At 36.2% G+C, this 19,660-nt stretch overlaps 2 protein-coding genes across 11 annotated transcripts in view; both read right to left on the bottom strand.

Moving 5' to 3' along the window:
- Positions 1-19,660, bottom strand: part of LOC143031475 (uncharacterized) — a 65,356-nt gene that overhangs the window by 18,308 nt on the left and 27,388 nt on the right. For 3 of the 10 annotated variants that reach the window (XM_076195362.1, XM_076195359.1, XM_076195370.1), the window contains one exon: positions 1,004-6,260. The exons of 5 other annotated variants lie outside the window; for them this stretch is intronic. In XM_076195362.1, the coding sequence (XP_076051477.1) occupies positions 4,856-6,085 (1,230 nt within the window). In that variant the 5' untranslated portion in view covers positions 6,086-6,260 and the 3' untranslated portion in view covers positions 1,004-4,855. Of the gene's footprint in view, positions 1-1,003; positions 6,261-15,228; positions 15,677-19,660 lie in introns of those variants that run through there. 2 more of the 10 variants (XM_076195366.1, XM_076195371.1) reach the window with 1 other exon arrangement.
- On the bottom strand, positions 11,793-15,496 carry LOC143032052 (uncharacterized). Its single transcript, XM_076196520.1, has one exon. The coding sequence runs from the start codon at positions 15,494-15,496 to the stop codon at positions 14,285-14,287; it is 1,212 nt and encodes a 403-aa protein (XP_076052635.1). The 3' UTR covers positions 11,793-14,284.

Here is a 19,660-nt window from a genome sequence, read left to right as displayed (position 1 = left end):
CGCTTATCAGTCTGAAAAAGTTGTTCCATTCTCTTCACCAAACTCTTCCTTCACAATTGAAATATCTGAATCAAATCTTTCACATGACTGCACCTCAAGGTGCTGCATCAGGTAACTTGCTTGGGAGAATGTCTCACTGCACTTGGAGCATTTGTGTCTTTCAATGCTGTGTGTACTCTTAAGAGTGCGTTTGCAAGCTACTTTCTTGCCTAAATGCCAATTCACACATAGGGCATTGGAAGGGTTTATCATCCGTGTGTGTCCCCAAGTGTTGCTTGAAAGCTCTTCTATCAATAAATGCCTCATCACACTCTGATCACTAGTATGGTCTTTCACCTGAATACATACTGGTGTCTTTTCAAATTACCTGGCTGAGAAAAAGTGGAATCACACGAGCACTTGTACAGTGTGACTCAGTTCAGTTTTGTCCACAAAGGGTATTTTTGAGGCTTTTCCCTGGCATTTCTCTGTAGATGCCTTTTCAGATTACTATTTCTAGAAAAACATGAATCACAAACTGGACATTTAATAGTTTTATTTTTGTATTTTCCACCTGTGTCTCCTCTTATGCTGCCTCAGAAATGCCGCACAGGAAAATGAAGCATCGCAACTGGAATACTTCAAAGGTTTTTCACCCGTGTGTTTCCAGAAGTGAATAGTCAGTCCACCAAGGGTAATAAGTGAAGCATTACAAAGTGTACACTTGTAAGGTTTGTCACCAGTGTGTGCTTGTAAGTGTTTCCTTAAATCGCCTGATCGAACAAACCTTGCATCGCACATTGTACACGTGTGAGGTTTTTCACCCGAGTGTGCCATGAGATGATTCTTCAAGGTCTGTGAATGAGTGAATTCCACATCACACATTGAACATATGTAAGATTTTTCACCTGCATGTGTCCAATAGTGAAAGGTCAAACTCCTAGAAGAATTGAAAGTAGCATCACAAAGTGTACATTTTTTAGGTTTCTGACCCATGTGTGTCCGAAGGTGAATGTTCAGGGTCCCGACTTGAATAAAAGCTCGATCACACGTTGAACATTTGTACGGTTTCTCGCCTGTGTGTGTGCAGATGTGATCTCTGAGACCATTTGCATTAGAGAGCTTAGCATCACAATAGGTACATTCAAATGACTTTTCCATTTTGTCAGAATTCACCTTTCCTATCTTCTCCATACTCTGGCCAGCCTACTGTGGTTACAAAGCCTTCACAATAGTAGAACCAACTGTATAGTAGTAACTATGTTCTGAAACCATGAACATATTCAAGGAAAGGATTCAATATTTTAAGTGTCACACTTTCTTGGTTCTTCAGGTGTCACCTCTGAAGCTGCCTAGTGTAGGCCTTATGGTCTCTTCAAGTCTCCTTCATTTTTATGTTATGAAATTGTAAACAAGACCTTTGTTACAACCACAGTCAAACATGACCAAGAATCACAAAGGACAAGGAGCAGATCTTTGGGAGAGCGTTCTGCAAACCATACTGATAACTTTAGAGGTTATGATACATTCAAGACTTTTCTTTCTGCGGAGACTCTTGGTTTTGACAGCTACAAAATAAAAGGGTAACCGCCACACCCAGGTACAGTACATCTTTGCATGTTTTCCTTTTGCAATGTTACCTATTTTTAGGAGAACCATCTTTAGAACAAATATCTTCCCTCAGAAGTACTATTTGCAGGATTTTTTAACAAATATTTTTTTCTTTTTTAATGTTACCTATTTTTATGAGAACCATCTTTAAAAGAAATACCTTATCTGAAGAGTACAATTTTTTGGGACTTTTTGATGAAAATACTTGTCATCTGCTCATTTGGATTCTTAAAATACAGCTTACAGTACCATCTCTTGGTAGTTCTGATGATATCATGACTTATGTACTAACTCAAACATCCTGTACCACAATAGACAATTCCTTCAGTGATTGCACCACTCATCCCTCATTTAACAAATAAGATACATTCCTTGAAATCTTTTAAAGCAAAGATGTGTTTAACAAATTCCATTTTCTCATCAATTCCCAATGTTTCAGTGTTGCCACACAAAACATAAACTGCCACATAGCTGCCATGCATACACCAGAAATTTTTAGTCAGTTCTTTTGTTGACTGTATTCATAATTTTATCTTATTTGTTGGTAGTAAATAAATTATTTTTATTCTTTCATGTTTTAATGTCTACATTTTACAGTGTCTGCAACTGAATTTTTTTTTTTTTTTTTTTTTTTGCATAACTCTGAAATTTCCTTAAGTGAACCTGTGTTAAACAAGGGATGAATGTACATTGTCTTTTGAGAGTAATGTCAACTCCCCTAACTTCTGACAACAGCCAAGATGTGTGGATAGACAGAATTGTCATGGGCTATCAATTTCGACCAGAATATCTCTCTGAAGAAGTTTTCATATGGGTGCATCATTCGTGCTTACCTGTGTGCATGATGGTTCTGCAATGCTATCTATGGGCACTCAAAGAAGCAAGGGTAGTAGATATGATGCATTCAATATTTTGGTAGTGTGCTCCTACACAAAATACTATATCATGACCACACTACACTTTCTGGGTACCACAAAGTTTGTAAACAATGATTTCTATAATGTAATACAGATATTTTTTCACATGGACCCAACTGTACCAGTAAAACAATTATGATGCTGATTAAATGAAGTGGCCTTGCACTGGATGTGCTGTGTCTTGCTACATTGCTTCTGACCCAGGGCAATGGGTGAGATGCTGGGATGGCCCATCATCCAGGAACCAAAAAAAGAAGGAAGGGTGTGAGTATGTGAGGGATAAAATTGGTAGGAGTGGGACTTTGGCTACCTCCCTTGTAAGGGGGGAAAAAACCTTTGGTATATATTCTTTACATGACAAGTTAGATATATTTAGATTGTTTACACATTGTATAAGACACAAAAGCTTCACTCCAAGTACTGCTAACAACCTACTAATCCATTTCAGGAAATTGTGTTTTTTGCCTTTATTCCTGTGCTGCACACTCTTATCTAGCTTGCTGCTAAACTCTTATAATAGTGAACATATCAATAAACTTATATTCCAGTATTCTCTGAATTCATTCTATAAACCAAGTGATTCAGAAAGAAAAAATTGCAAATTAGAAAATTAGAAATTGAAATTGTGTCTGCGTGTATAGTGTGGATTTTACTTGAATTACGTATACAGTATATCAATGATGTTGATGACTTCATCGATTCATCATACCCATTCAAAAACCCTGTTTTCCTAAATAACCTATCTTCTGTATTATATTGTTTCATTTTCCCTTTTGTTACATTCATTCTATGTAATTTCTTTGTTATCCACTTATTATTTCTCCTATTCTAATTTTTCTAAGCTTATCTGATAAAATTCATCAAAATTTCCAAAAGCCCTCATCAATTATTTTGAATATGCTTTACAAAATGAAATTTATTATTATTGTATGAGAATGTAACTCCATCATTTAGCTTCCTGGGTATGTTCTGTTTGTGAATAATACAATTGTTGCTGGGTGGTTATCATAAGCTTTCTTCTCCTGCCTTCCTCTCTGAGTTTTATACATGTATTTTCTTCAGTAGTTCATTTTCACAATTCCTAAATTTGATAATAAATAGCTTGCATCACTTGACATGATCACCATTCATCAAACACTGACAATGCATAAAAAAATTAACAAATTCATTATGTCACTGTGGAGTACATGGCACCATAGGTAGGTTTTATGAAAATACCGGAACCAGACACTTTGGGGATAGGATCAGTAATTTCAAATTGTAATATATAAAAAATGAACAAGCCTTTCTGCAATTTATTTAGTTGTTGAGTTTGGAAGTCTATATTTAGACTTTGGTAAGTACTAAAGACATATTCCAGTAAAATTAAGCACCTTTAATTTTCACAATGGTTACACTTTAGATTACAAACAAGATCTTCGTTACAACTACAGGACCAAGAATCAACAAAGGTCAGAGCAGCCCTTTAGGACAGTGTCCTATGTACTCTGGATACCATAATGTTATAAACTTAGAGATTACAATAACATTTTCATTTTTATGGACACTTGTGGTTTTGATAGAAGGAGTATCAAAGACAAGCAATACGTATTGGAGGATAAAGTGCAGTCAGCCTTCTCCATGACAAGCCCAGTGTAAGCAGACTTTCAGCTGATTCAAAAGTGCAAACTAAAAATAATAATAATAATAATAATAATAATAATAATAATAATAATATATATATATATATATACATATATATATATATATATATATATATATATACACACACACATATTGCTTGGAAATTAAGAGGGTCAAAAACAAGTTTAAATGTGTTTGTGATCAAATGTCTAAGGAGTGAGGTGGGGGTTATGAGGATAGTGAGAAATGAGGTGAGGAGGGGAGCAGGGGAAGAAAGGGAACCAGCAGAAAGATTTATCAGATTATTGGAATGGTTAGGGGGCATGGGAAAAAAGAAAAATATATATATATATACGAGTGAAGAAAGATTAGCAAAAAGGGTGTGGAAAGCAGATGTGGATAGAGTGAAGTTGAAAGAATGACCAAGAGTGGATGGGTGGGGTGAAAGGGATCTTGAGTAAGAGGGGAATGTTTGTTGAGCAGGGATAGAGGGTATAGGGATGTGTGAAGATTGTGCTGCCCAAAGTGATTTCTCCCTATCTTCTCTATTTTCTGCATGAGGAGAGAAGGTGGAAGGGTTGCCATGCAAGTGATGCGGCCCTCCTGTCTTGCTGAATTTGCTTCTGACCTAGACAATGGGCAGGAGACTGGCTTCCTCCTTTACAAGGGGGAGGAACCCCTTGGTATAGAATGTGCAACATCATATGTTATATTCAAAAGTCCTTTTACTCATATTTGACAGAGTCTGATGATGCAGTTTCAGTCTCATCATCTGGCTCTACTTTAACAAGTGAAACATCTACAAAGTTCACATATGAATCCACATCAGGCTGCACCTCCAGACAACTTGCTTGAGAGACTGTCTCATCACAATCAAAAGATTCCTCTTGCTCACTATGGTGCAGCTTCATGTGCTTTTTGAGGCTAATTTCGCGAGCATATGCAATATCACACATTAAACATTGGAAAGGTTTCTCACCTGTGTGCACCCGCTGATGTGACTTTAGGCCTTTTGAATCTATAAATGTCTTATCACACTCCGAACATTTGTATGGTCTTTCACCTGAATGTACACGAAGGTGTCTTTTCAGGCTATCTTTTCGGCAAAATGACGAATCACACAATGAACACTTGTACGGCTTTTCATCTAAATGAGTAAACATATGTGACCTCATGACTGATTTCTCTGAGAAAGAAGCCTCGCATGTTGGACATTTGAAAGGTTTTTCTCCTGTATGTACCCGAAGGTGTCTTGTGAGACCAGTACTTTTATAAAACTCTGCAGTACATACTGGGCATTTATGCTTCTTTTCACCTCTGGGACGCTTAATATTGGCATGTCTCGCAAGGTGTTCCGCCCGAATTTTTGCAGTTGTAAATGCGGCATCACAAATGGAACATTTGAATGGTCTTTCACCTGTATGTTTTCGAAAGTGTTCAGTCAGTCTCCCTGGGGTAATGAATGAAGCATCACACTGTGTACATTTGTAAGGTTTATCACCAGTGTGTGACTGTATGTGTTTTCTTAAATCTCCTCCTCGTACAAACCTTGCGTCACACATTGTACACTGGTGAGGTTTTTCACCCGAGTGTGCCATAAGATGGCACTTCAGAGTTGTTGAATGGGCAAATGCTGCATCACACATTGAACATTTGTAAGGTTTCTCACCTGTGTGTGTCCGTAAGTGAACAGTCAAACTCCCTGAAGAATTGAAAGAGGCATCACAGAGCTTGCATTTCTTTGGCTTCTCACCCGTGTGTCTCCGTAGGTGAGCATTAAGAGTTCCTGACTGAGCAAATGCTTGGTCACAAATAGAACATTTGTAGGGCTTCTCACCTGTGTGTGTGCGGATGTGAATTTTGAGATCGCTGCCATAAGAAAACTTTGAATCACAATAGGTACATACTAATTTCTTTTCTGACTTATCAGAATTCACCTTTCCTATCTTCTCCATACTGACTAGTGCTATTGTAGTTGGAGTGCGTCTACTATGATGGATCCAAATATAAAGTATCACCTAGACAAAGATGATATCTTCAATATACTCAAGGAATTGATCTGATATCTTAAGTGTCACACTTCCACGGTACTTTTTCACATCTATGTCATCGTCTTCAGAACAGTCATCTCTGAAATTGTAAACAAGACTTTTGTTACAACCACAGCAGAACATGAATTAACCTTGATTCAATTGCCATGATCAAGAATAAAAAAAAAAGATGTCCAGTTCAACATCCTCTGGAAAAACCATAATGGTGATCTGAGACATAATGTGGTGTACAAGACTAACTTTGCGAGACTAAAGATTTTTTCTTATTTTCAATGTCCAGATAATTAAATCTATAGGCCAATAGGAAGAAAATTTGGAGAGTAAACATCTTGTTTTGGAGCAAGCCATAAATATGCATACTTCTAGCTGATAAGGAAGTGAGTAGACAAGAAGCAACATGTATGACAACACACAAGAGCCTGACTGATGCAGTTCCTCATAACAATTGGGATGACTCAGTCTAAACTACAAAGCCTAAAGTTAGCATTAGAGGGACACACACATTGGAATCTTGCACAAAGCATGCAGCCTCCACACACTGGAACAATACATAAATTCAAATCTAAAAAGATAATTGGAAATTAAGGATGTATACCAATTTGGATCCATACATGAATTTGAAGCTATGATAAGTTGTAGAGTAGGAGATGGGACCTCATGAGCATTGCATCTTTCCTGTATATTACAATTAGGTACACACACACACACAAAAGGAAGAGAGTGCCTTGGAATGCATGACTTGAATGTTCAAACCTCAACATTACAATTTTACATGCAATTTTGTAGCCCTTAGCTGTAATTTACAACTTCTTTCAATCCTCTTTGGCCTATATTGATATTACATCAATAAAGGGTACAGTTTCATTCCACAATGGTACAGAAATATCCTTCCATCTGGACATGAGAAAACACATTTTTTACCAACAAGTTATCTCACATGTCAGTCTGAAAGAGTTGTTTCATTCTCTTCAACAAACTCTTCCTTCACAATTGAAATATCTGAATCAAAGCTTTCACATGACTGCACCTCAAGGTGCTGTGTCAGGTAACTTGGTTGGGAGAATGTCTCGCTGCACTTGGAGCATTTGTCTTTCATTGCTGTGTGTACTCTTAGAGTGCGTTTGCAGGTTACTTTCTTGCCTAAATGCCAATTCACACATGGAGCTTTGGAAAGGTTTATCATCCGTGTGTGCCCCCAACAGTTGTCGCTCAAAATCTCTTCTATCAATAAATGCCTCATCACACTCTGAGCACTAGTATGGTCTTTCACCTGAATACATACTAGTGTCTTTTCAGACTACCTGGCTGAGAAAAAGTGGAATTACACAACGAGCACTTGTACAGTACGACTCAGTTCAGTTTTGTCCACAAAGGGTACTTTTGAGGCTTTTCCACGGCATTTCTCTGTATATGCCTTTTCAGATTACTATTTCTAGAAAAACATGAATCACACACTGGACATTTAATGATTTTATTTTTGTATTTTTCACCTGTGTCTCCTACAATGCTGCACAGGAAAATCAAATATCACAACTGGAACACTTGAAAGGCTTTTCACCTGTGTGTTTCTGCAAGTGGACAGTCAATCTTCCAGGGGTAATGAATGAAGCATTACAAAGTGTACACTTGTAAAGTTTGTCACCAGTGTGTGCTTGTGTTTTCTTAAATCGCCTGATTGAACAAACCTTGCATCACACATTGTATACTTGTGTAGTAGAACCAACTTTATAGTGGCAACTATGTTCTGAATCCATGAACATACTCAAGGAAAGGATACAATATTTTAAGTGTCGCACTTTCTTGGTTCACATCTATGTCATCCTCTTCAGGTATATCACCTCTGAAATTTTAAACCTTTGTTACAACCACAGCCAAATAGTTACCCTTATAAGAAATCCATGACCAAGAATCACAAAAGACAATGAGCAGATCTTTGAGACAGTGTTCTCTGTACTCTGCAAACCACACTGATAACTTTAGAGATTATGATACACTTAAGACTTATCTTTCTGCAGAGACTCTTGGTTTTGACAGCTAGAAAATCAAAGGTAACCACCATGCCCAGGTACAACTTTGCATGCTTTTCTTTTGCAATGTTACCTATTTTTAGGAGAACCATCTTTAGAACAAACATCTTCCCTCAAAAGTACTATTTGCAGGATTTTTTAACAAATATTTTTTTATTTTCCAATTTTACCTATTTTTATGAGAACCATCTTAAAAAGAAATATCTTATGTCAAGAGTTGTTTGTGGGACTTTTAAACCATCTTTAAAACAAATATCTTCCCTCAAAACTACTATTTGCAGGATTTTTTTAACAAACATTTTTTGTTTTCCAATTTTACCCATTCTTACAAGAACCATCTTTGAAACAAATATCTTATATCAAGAGTACTATTTGTGGGACTTTTTGACAAAAATATTCATGATCTGCTAATTTGGATTCTAGAAACACAGCTTACAGTACATCTCTTGGTATTAGTTCTGATATCATGACTTGTGTACCAACTCAAACATCCTGTACAACAATGGACGATTCCTTCCTCGAAAGTGAGCACACTCATCCCTCATTTAATGGATATGTTCCTGGAAAATTGTTTAAGCAAGTGTGAAATGAATTTCATTTCCCCATTGATTCTCAATGTGCAAAAGATAAACTGCCACATAACTGCCAGAAGTTTTTAGTCATTCTTTTATTGACTGTATGCATAATTAATTTTATTTCTTGGTCATAGTTTTTTTTTTCTGTATTTTACAGTGTCTATGTAACTTTGAATTTTTCATTCATTGATTTTTTTTTTTTCTTTCTTTTTGGGGGGGGGGCAAAACTTTAATTTCCAGGAGCGTTGCCGGCGATCGTTTGAAAAATTCTGGAACATGAGCGAATTTTAGGTAAACATTTCAAAAGAATATGATGGTTGACAACACTCAATGTTATAGAACTGTATTTTGTTTTTATCTTTTTTTATACAGCATAATTTCGATAAAATATTGGCAACCTCTGGCAACCCCATTGCATAAAAAACATTTTGTATATTGAAATAACATCAACATTTTTATAGCTATTTCATTTTTTGCTACATGATTTTGTTTATGGAGATTTTTGGCAACTCCTCCCACCAGCATATCCCACAAAGACAGTGGACAGAGCACCAGTACTCTTGAAAAGGTCAAAGTAAGGTGACATCGCTCCTGGCACTCTCACCATGTGCAACAATTTTGATTTCTCACCCTGTTTTGTTGCTGTGATCATGGAAAAATTAACAAGAAACAAGAGAGTGAAGCAGCAGAATATAGAGAGAGCCTGAAATAGAAACAAGGAAAAAGAGGAGAAAAGCAGCACAACTGTGGCCAGCACTCCACAAGCATTAACTAGCCATGCCCACCTTACACCTCCTCCACCCATGCTACACCACTCACCCTCACCTCACACCTCATCAGCAATTGGAGACTTGCTATTCATTGCAACCATCAAACAAATGGTTGCGAAAATTTAAATCCCCCGTCCTGTAAAGTTTGTTTTCGTTCTTTCTGTTGTAATATCTTCAGTTGTTCATGGATTTTTGTAATTTTTGTTTCATTTGAAAGAAAACATGCTCTCTATTTTCTACAGTAAAAAATAAAAAATATTTTAATCTAATTTTTTTTTTTTATATCTATGAAATCTGAATTTTGCCTCTTTTAATTATTTTGAGGAACAAATTAATAAAAAACGTATTCAATAAGACTTGTTCCCCAGACTCTAAGCTTTCATTTCATATCAAGCTGAATGATGTGGAAGGATTTTCCATTAAGTAATTAGAGCTTCAATAGAGCTCACTATATCTTCATTAAATATTCATTGTGCCTTATGTGAGGAACACAATACCCTGAGGAATTACACACTAATGTAAGGGGTAATTATACCTATATTCATTAAACACATATTTGAAGAAAAAAATTCACCTACTCTATAAAGCAATGCCACTCTCTTAAGTGAACCTGCGTTAAACAAGGGATGAATGTACATTGTCTTTTAAGAGTAATATCAACTCCCCTAACCTCTGACAACAGCCAAGATGTGTGGATAGACGGCATAGTCACGGGCTATCACTTTCAACCAGAATATCTCTGTGAGAATAAACACCTTGTGAGATCGAAACCTTTATTAGTACTACGTTTCGAATATCTCTCTGAAGAAGTTTTCATATGGGTGCATCATTCGTGCTTACCTGTGTGCATGATGGTTCTGCAATGCTGTCTATGGGCACTCAAAGAAGCAAGGATAGTAGATATGATGCATTCAATATTTTGGTAGTGTGCCCCTACACAAAATACTGTATCATGATCACATTACAATTTCTGGGTACCACAAAGTTTGTAAATAATTATTTCTATAATGTAATACAGATATTTTTTCACATGGACCCAACTGTACCAGTAAAACAATTATGATGCTGATTAAATGAAGTGGCCTTGCACTGGATGTGCTGTGTCTTGCTACATTGCTTCTGACCCATGGCAGTGAGTGAGATGCAGGGATGGACCATCATCCAGGAACAAAGAAAAGAGGGAGGGGTGGTGAATGGGAGTTGAGTATGTGAGGGATAAAATTGGTGGGAATGGATTTATGCCTTTACTTTAGCTACCTCCCTTGTAAGGGGGAAAAAGCTTTTGATATATATGTATTCTTTACATGACAAGTTAGATACTTTTATATTGTTTACATATACTAAAGGGTTTTTCCCCCTTTGGTATATGCATAAAACTTTGTGCTTCACTCCAAGTATTGTTAAGAACCTAGCAATCTATTTCAGGAAATGGTGTTTTTTGCCTTTATTCCTGTACTGCACACTCTTATTTAGCTTGCTATTAAACTCTTATAGTAATGAACATATCAAACTTAAGTTCCAGTATTCTCTGAATGCATTCTATATACAGTACCTGGGAATTCTGAAAAAATTGCAATCTAAAAAATTAGAAATTGAAATTGTGTCTGTGTGTATATGAATGTGGGTTTTACTTGAATTACATACATATCAATGATGTTGATGACTTCATTGATTCATCAGACCCATTCAAAAACCCTGTTTTCCTAAATAATATTATTGTTTCCTTTTCCCTTTTGTTATATTCATTCTATATAATTTCTTTGTTATCCACTTATTATTTCTCCTAGTCTTATTTTTCTAAGCTTATCTGATAAATTTCATCAAAATTTCCAAAAACCCTCATCAACTATTTTGAATATGCTTTACACAATGAAATTTATTATTATTGTAAATAGCCCCATTATTTAGCTTTCTGTGTATGTTTTGTTTGTGAATAATACAATTGTTGCTGGGTGGTTATCAGAACCTTTCTTCTAGTCTTCCTCTCTGAGTTTTGTACATACATCTTCTTCAGTAGTTCTTTCATTTTTATAATTCATAAATTTGATAATGGCTTGCATCACTTGACATGATCATTCATGAAACACAATGATAATGCATGAAAAATTAACAAATTCATTATGTCACTGTGGAGTACATGGCACCATAGGTAGGTTTTATGAAAATACCGGAACCAGACTTTTTGAGGACAGGAAAAGGAATTTCAAGTTGCAATATATAAAAAAAGAATGTGCCTTTCTGCAATTTATTTAGTTGTTGAGTTTGGAAGTCTATATTTAGACTTTGGTAAGTACTAAAGACATATTCCAGTAAAATTAAGCACCTTTAATTTTCACACTGGTTACACTTTAGATTACAAACAAGATCTTCGTTACAACTACAGGACCAAGAATCAACAAAGGTCAGAGCAGCCCTTTTGGACAGTGTCCTATGTACTCTGGATACCATAATGTTATAATCTTAAGAGATTACAATAACACTTTCATTTTTATGGACACTTGAGGTTTTGATAGTAGTATTAAAGACAAGCAATACATGTTGGAGGATAAAGTGCAGTCAGCCTTCTCCATGACAAGCCCAGTGTAAACACTTTCAGCTGATTCAAAAGTGCAAACTAAAAAAATAATAATATATATATATACAGACGCTCCTCTACTTACATTCATTTGTTTTACGTTTTTTTTATTTTACGTTTGAACTGACTGTAAAAAAAAAATTGTAAAAAAAAAAAAATTGAGTGAATTTTTTAGTTTAGCGTGCTCTCCGTAGTTCAAACGATACTTACGCATGACGCTGCGTCCATTGTTTACATTGCACAAACAACAGACTAGGTCTTTAATGTTATATTGTTTTGCCTTGCTTTTTCTATATGACTTTGCTATACCATATAATAACTTTTTTCTTTTCTGCAAATCCTCTGTCAATCTCTCTCCCAGATCTTTCCATGTCTCTGTCTTTGCTCGATCTTTTGCAAGATTTGTTTCTTTCCTTGCCAGTACATATTCTGCTCGGCTTTCAGGTGTTCGTCTTCTTAGCCACTTTCTTAACTTTAAAGTTTTGTTTTTTACTGCCTGTTTGACCTCCTCATTCCACCAAGGTGTGTGTCTTTTCCTATTTCCTCCAATCCATTCTACCCCTAAAGTTTCTTCTGCTACTTCACTGATTGCTTCTTTCAAAATGTCCCATCTTTCTTTTTCCTCATCATTTTGCTTCTCCAATTTTTGTGTAAGTTTAGTTTTATAAGCATTCTTTTTATCTTCCTCTTGCAAACTTTTTGTTTTAATTACTTTTCTTTTTCTACATTGCCGAGGTTTTATCTTACCGATCTTCAGATCAGCCACTAGTAACCTGTGGTCTGAATCTAAATTCATTCCTGGTATTACCTTTATATTGGTAAAAATTCTTCTATCTGAACATATTATGTAATCTATAATTAATTTTTGATCAAACTGTCCTGTATTTTTATTCCATATATATCTAGTGAATTTATGTTCCCATGTTGATAAAAGCTATTCATTATTTTCAAACCGTTTCTCATGCAGTAATCTATCAGTTTTTCTCCTTCTGAGTTTCTCGTCTCTTTGCCAAATGTCCCTCTTATATTCTCTATTCCTTTCCTACTCTAGCATTAAAATCACCAATCAAAAGTCCTACATTGCCATCTAGAATCTCATATTCTTCCTCTAAAAGATTCAGGAAATTTACTTTTTCTTCTTCAGGACATTCCTGATGTGGTGAATACACTTGATATATATTGTACTGTACTTTCTTCCTTTTATTCGCATTGTACACTTCATTAGTCTTTCATTGATCAATTTCACCTCTTGAATATACTGCATCAGTCTTGGTCCCACAATAATAGCTACCCCATGCCTTCTCCCTCTCTCTTCTGATCCACAGTACATTAAGATATATCCCCCCGAGGTCTCTTCCTTCATCTTCTCCACAATGTCTTGTCTCTGCCATTCCTATAATGTCTATCTTTCTTTCATTCATCCTATCCAAGATTTCTTCTTCTTTGTCTATATATGTTGCGATGTTAATCATTGCAAGTCTTACTTTGTGAACTGTCTTGTGTGAATTTCCTTTACGTTTCCGATTTCGTTTACCAAAGAGCAGTCTGGATTCCGAGGCTTGTAAATTAGGAGGGGCAAAAACAAATTTAAATGTGTTTGTGATCAAATGACTAAGAAGTGTGGTGGGGGTTAGGAGGATAGTGAGAAATGAGGTGAGGAGGGAGGCAGGAGTAGAAATGGAACCAGAAAAAGATTATTAGAATGGTTAGGGTGCATAACAAAAAGAAAAGAAAAACACCCACACACATGAGTGAAGAAAGATTAGCAAAAAGGGTGTGGAAAGCAGATGTGGATGGAGTGAAGTTGAAGGAATGACCAAGAGTGAGAGGGATGGATGGGGTGAAAGGGATTTTAAGTAGGAGAGGAATGTTTGTTGAGTAGGGATGGGAGAAGACAGCGTATAGGGATGCTCAAAGATTGGTTGTAGATAATTTGACATTGCTCAAAGTGATTTCTCCCTATCTTCTCTATTTTCTGCATGAGGAGACAAGGTGGAAGGGTTGCCATGCAAGTGATGCGGCCCTCCTGTCTTGCTGAATTTGCTTCTGACCTAAACAATGGGCAGGAGACTGGCTTCCTCCTTTACAAGGGGGAAGAACCCCTTAGTATATATAGATAGAATGTGCAACATCATATGTTATTTTCAAAAGTCCTTTTACTCATATTTGACAGAGTCTGATGATGCAGTTTCAGTCTCATCATCTGGCTCTTCTTTCACAAGTGAAACATCTACGAAGTTTACATATGAATCCACCTCAGGCTGCACCTCCAGGGTAACAGGCTGAGAGACAGCCTCATCACAATCAATAGATTCCTCTTTCTCACTATGGTGCAGCTTCATGTGCTTTTTGAGGCTAACTTCGCGAGCATATGCAATATCACACATTAAACATTGGAAAGGTTTCTCACCTGTGTGTACCCGCTGATGTGACTTTAGGCCTTTTGAATCTATAAATGTCTTATCACACTCCGAACACTTGAATGGTCTTTCACCTGAATGTACACGAAGGTGTCTTTTCAGGCTATCTGGTCGGCAAAATGATGAATCACACAATGAACATTTGTACGGCTTTTTATCTGAATGAGTATACATATGTGACTTCATGACTGATTTCTCTGAGAAAGAAGCCTCGCATGTTGGACATTTGAAAGGTTTTTCTCCTGTATGTATCCGAAGGTGTCTTGTGAGACCAGTACTTTTATGAAACTCTGCAGTACATATTGGGCATTTATGCTTCTTTTCACCTCTGGGACGTTTAATATTGGCATGTCTCGCAAGGTGTTCTGACCGAATTTTTGCAGTTGTAAATGCAGCATCACAAATGGAACATTTGAAAGGTCGTTCACCTGTATGTTTCCGAAAGTGTTCAGTCAGTCTCCCTGGGGTAATGAATGAAGCATCACACTGTGTACATTTGTAAGGTTTATCACCAGTGTGTGATTGTATGTGTTTCCTTAAATCACCTGCTCGAACAAACCTTGCATCACACATTGTGCACTGGTGAGGTTTTTCACCTGAGTGTGCCATGAGATGGGTCCTCAAAGTTGCTGAATGAGCAAACGCTGCATCACAAAATGAGCATTTGTAAGGTTTTTCACCTGTGTGTGTCCGTAGATGAACAGTCAGACTCCCTGAAGAATTAAAAGAGGCATCACAGAGCTTGCATTTCTTTGGCTTCTCACCTGTGTGTGTCCGTACATGAGCATTAAGAGTTCCTGATTGAGCAAATGCTCGATCACACATTGAACATTTGTATGGTTTTTCACCTGTGTGCGTGCGGATGTGGTCTCTCAGAGCATATGCATTAGAGAGCTTAGCATCACAATAGGTACATTCAAATGACTTTGCTATCTTGTCAGAATTCATCTTTCCTGTCTTCTCCATACTCTTGCCAGCTTACTGTGGTTACAAAGCCTTCACAATAGTAGAACCAACTGTATAATGGCAACTATGTTCTGAAACCATGAACACATTCAAGGAAAGGATTCAATATTTTAAGTGTCGCACTTTCTTGGTTCACATCTATGTCCTCTTCAGATGTCACCTCTGAAATTGTAAACAAGACCTTTGTTACAACTGCAGCCAAATAGTTACCCTTATAACAAAGTCATAACCAAGAATTGCAAACTACAAGGAGCAGATCTTTGGGAGAGCATTCTCTCTACTTTGCAAACCATACTGATAACTTTGGAGGTTATGATACATTCAAGACTTTTCTTTCTGTAGAGAATCTTGGTTTTGACAACTACAAAATAAAAGGGGTAACCACCATGCCCAGGTACAACTTTGCATGTTTTTTTTGTTATGTTTTTTGTAACGTTACTTATTTTCAGGAGAACCATCTTTAAAATAAATATCTTTCCTCAAAAGGATTATTTGCAGGATTTTTTAACAAATATTTTTCATGTTCCAATTTTACCTATTTTTACAAGAACCATCTTTAAAACAAATATCTTATCTCGAGTGTACTATTTGTAGGACATCTTGACAAAAATATTTATGATCTGCTAATTTGGATTCTAGAAACACAGCTTACAGCATGATCTCTTGGTATTACTTCTGATATCATGAGTTGTGTACCAACTCAAACATCCTGTACCACAATGGACAATTCCTTCATCAATAGTAGCACACATATCCCTCATTTAATGAGATACGTTCCTGGAAAATTGTTTGAGCAAAAGTGCATGAAATGAATTCCATTACCCCATTGATTCCCAATATTTGAGTGTTGCTGCGCAAAACATAAACGAACTGCCACATAGCTGCCGTGCATACACCAGAAGTTTTTAGTTGGTTCTTTTATTGACTGTATTCATAATTAATTTTATTTGTTGGTCATAATTTTTTTCTTCTGTATTTTACAGTAACTGAATTTTTCATTCATTAATACTTTTCTTTCTTTTTTTTTGCATAACTTTAATTTCCTTAAGGGAGCATCACCAGCAATCATTTGAAAAATTCTAAAACATGAGTGAATTTTAGGTAAACATTTCAAAAGAATCTCTATGATGGTGGCAACACTCAAAAGTTATACAACTGTATTTTGTTTCTATTTTTTTATACAGCATAAAATAGGTAAAATATTGGCAACCCCATTGCATAAAAAACATTCTGTATATTGAAATAACATCAACATTTCTATAGCTATTTCATTTTTTGCTACAGGATTGTGTTTATGGAGATATTTGGCAACTCCTCCCACCAGCATACCCCACAAAGACAGTGGACCGGGCACCAGTACTCTCAGAAAGGTCAAAATAAGGTGACATCGCTCCTGGTGCTCTCACCATGTGCAACAATTTTGATTTCTCACCCTGTTTTGTTGCTGTGAGCATGGAAAAATTAACAAGAAACAAGAGAGTGAAGCGGCAGAATATAGAGAGGGCCTGTGAGTGCCTGAAATAGAAACAAGAAGGAAAAAGAGAAAAGCAGCACAGCTGCACCCAGCAAGCATTTACTAGCCATGCTCACCTTACACCTCCACCCATACCACTCACACCTCATCAGCATAAAGGAAATTGGAGACTTACTATACATCATAACCATCAAACAAATGGTTGCAAAAATTTAAATCCCAAATCTTGTAAAGTTTTTGTTCTCTCTGTTGTAATATCTTTGGTTGTTCTTTATGGATTTTTGTCATTTTTGTTTGAAAGAAAACATCAGGCTCTTTATTTTCTACAGTAAAAAATAAAAGATATTTGAATTTTTCAATCTTTTTTTATGAAACCTTAATTTTACAGCATTTTTTTAATTATTCAGAGAAACAAATATAAAATCAGAGGTATTAGTTTGAAAAAATGTATTCAATAAGATTTGTTCCCCAGACTCTAAGCTTTCATTTCATACCAAGCTGAATGATGTGGAAGGATTTTCCATTAAGTAATTAGAGCTTCAATAGAGCTCACTTTATCTTCATTAAATATTCACTGTGCCTTACATATACATGGGAGGAACACAATACCCTGAGGAATTACACACTAATGTAAGGGGTATTTACACCTCTATTCATTAAACACATTTGAAAAAAAAAATTCACCTACCTACTCTATAAAGCGATGCGACACTCCCTTAAGCAAAAGTGCGTGAAATGCATTCCATTTCCCCATCGATTCCCAATGTTTGAGTGTTGTTACGCAAAACAAACTGCCACATAGCTGCTATGCATACATCAGAAGTTTTTAGTCAGTTCTTCTATTGACTATATTCATAATTAATCTTATTTGTTGTTCATAAATATAATCATTATTATTATTATTATTATTATTTTTTTGTATTTTACAGTGTCTGTGTAACTTTGAATTTTTCATTCACAAATATGGGGGGATGGAGAGGGGGGTCGCCGATTTAATGAAGCGGCCTTACTGTGGATGTGCTGTGTCTTGCGACACTGCTTCTGACCCAGGGCAGTGGACAAGGTGCAGGGATGACCCGTCATCCAGGAGGTGCTTAGAAGAGAGGGAGGGTGAAGGGGTGTGGAGTGTATTCAGGGATGGAATGGATAGGAATGATTTTATGCCTTTTCCTTTTTGGCTACCTTCCTTGTAAGGGGGAGAAAGCCTTGGTGTATGTATGATGTACTAATATTTTTTTTTGGGGGGTCACAACTTTAATTTCCTTAAGTTAACCTGCATTAAGCAAGGGATGAATATACATTGTCTTTTGAGAGTAATGTCAACTCCCCTACCCTCTGACAACAGCCAAGATGTGTGGATAGACAGAATTGTCATGGGCTATCACTTTCAACCAGAACATCTCTCTGAAGAAGTTTTCATATGGGTGCATCATTCGTGCTTACCTGTGTGCATGATGGTTCTGCAATGCTGTCTATGGGCACTCAAAGAAGCAAGGGTAGTAGATATGATGCATTCAATATTTTGGTAGTGTGCTCCTACACAAAATATTGTATCATGATCACACTACACTTTCTGGGTACCACAAAGTTTGTAAACAATGATTTCTATAATGTAATACAGGTATTTTTTCATGTGGACCCAACTGTACCAGTAAAACAATTATGATGCTGATTAACCCATTCAACTCTGATGACAAGATGTCTTGTCATTTGGTCAAATAAAACAAAAAATCATAAAACACCAAAATGTTTGATCAAACACCAGAAAAATATGACGTCAGTCCTCGCTTCGCTGCGAGCGAAGCGAGGATTGACGTCATATTTTTCTGGTGTTTGATCAAACATTTTGGTGTTTTATGATTTTTTGTTTTATTTGACCAAATGACAAGACATCTTGTCATCGGAGTTGAATGGGTTAAATGAAGTGGCCTTCCACTGGATGTGCTGTGTCTTGCTACATTGCTTCTGACCCAGTGCAGTGGGTGAGATTCAGGGATGGCCCATCATCCAGGAACAAAAAAAGAGGGAGGGGTGGTGAATGGGAGTGGAGTATGTGGGGATAAAATTGGTGGGAGTGGATTTATGCCTTTGACTTTGGCTACCTCCCTTTTAAGGGGGAAAAGCCTTTGATATATATGTATTCTTTACATGACAAGTTAGATACATTTAGACTGTTTACACAATGTATAAAAAACAAAAGCTTCACTGCAAGTATTGCTATGAACCTACTAATCCGTTTCAAGAAATGCTGTTTTATGCCTTTATTCCTGTACTGCACACTCTTATCAAGCTTGATACTAAACTCCTACAATAGTTTACATATCATCAAACATATGTTCCAGTATTCTCTGCATTCTATATACCAAGGAATTCATAAAGAAAATATTGCAAATTAAAAAATTAGAAATTTAAATTGTCTGCATATATAACAATGTGGCTTTTACTTGAATTACAAATCAATGATGTTGATGACTTCATCGATTCATCACACACATTCAAAAACGTTTTCCTAAATAACCTATCTTCTGTATTATATTGTTTCATTTTCCCTTATGTTATATTCATTCTATGTAATTTTTGTTATCCACTTATTATTTCTATTCTAATTTTTCTAAGCTTATCTGATAAATTTCATCAAAATGTCCAAAAACCCTCATCAATTATTTTGAATA

This window comes from Oratosquilla oratoria, chromosome 12 (genome assembly GCF_046742065.1).
Source record: "Oratosquilla oratoria isolate Oo_2021 chromosome 12, ASM4674206v1, whole genome shotgun sequence".
In the NCBI taxonomy this organism is placed as follows: Eukaryota; Metazoa; Arthropoda; class Malacostraca; order Stomatopoda; family Squillidae; genus Oratosquilla; species Oratosquilla oratoria.
Note: the sequence above shows the minus strand (reverse complement) of the source record. Positions and strands in the feature narration are given on the sequence as shown.

Coding starts and splice junctions, on each gene's coding strand:
- LOC143032052 (XM_076196520.1), bottom strand. CDS start 15,496: ATGAATTCTGACAAGATAGCAAAGTCATTTGAATGTACCTATTGTGAT.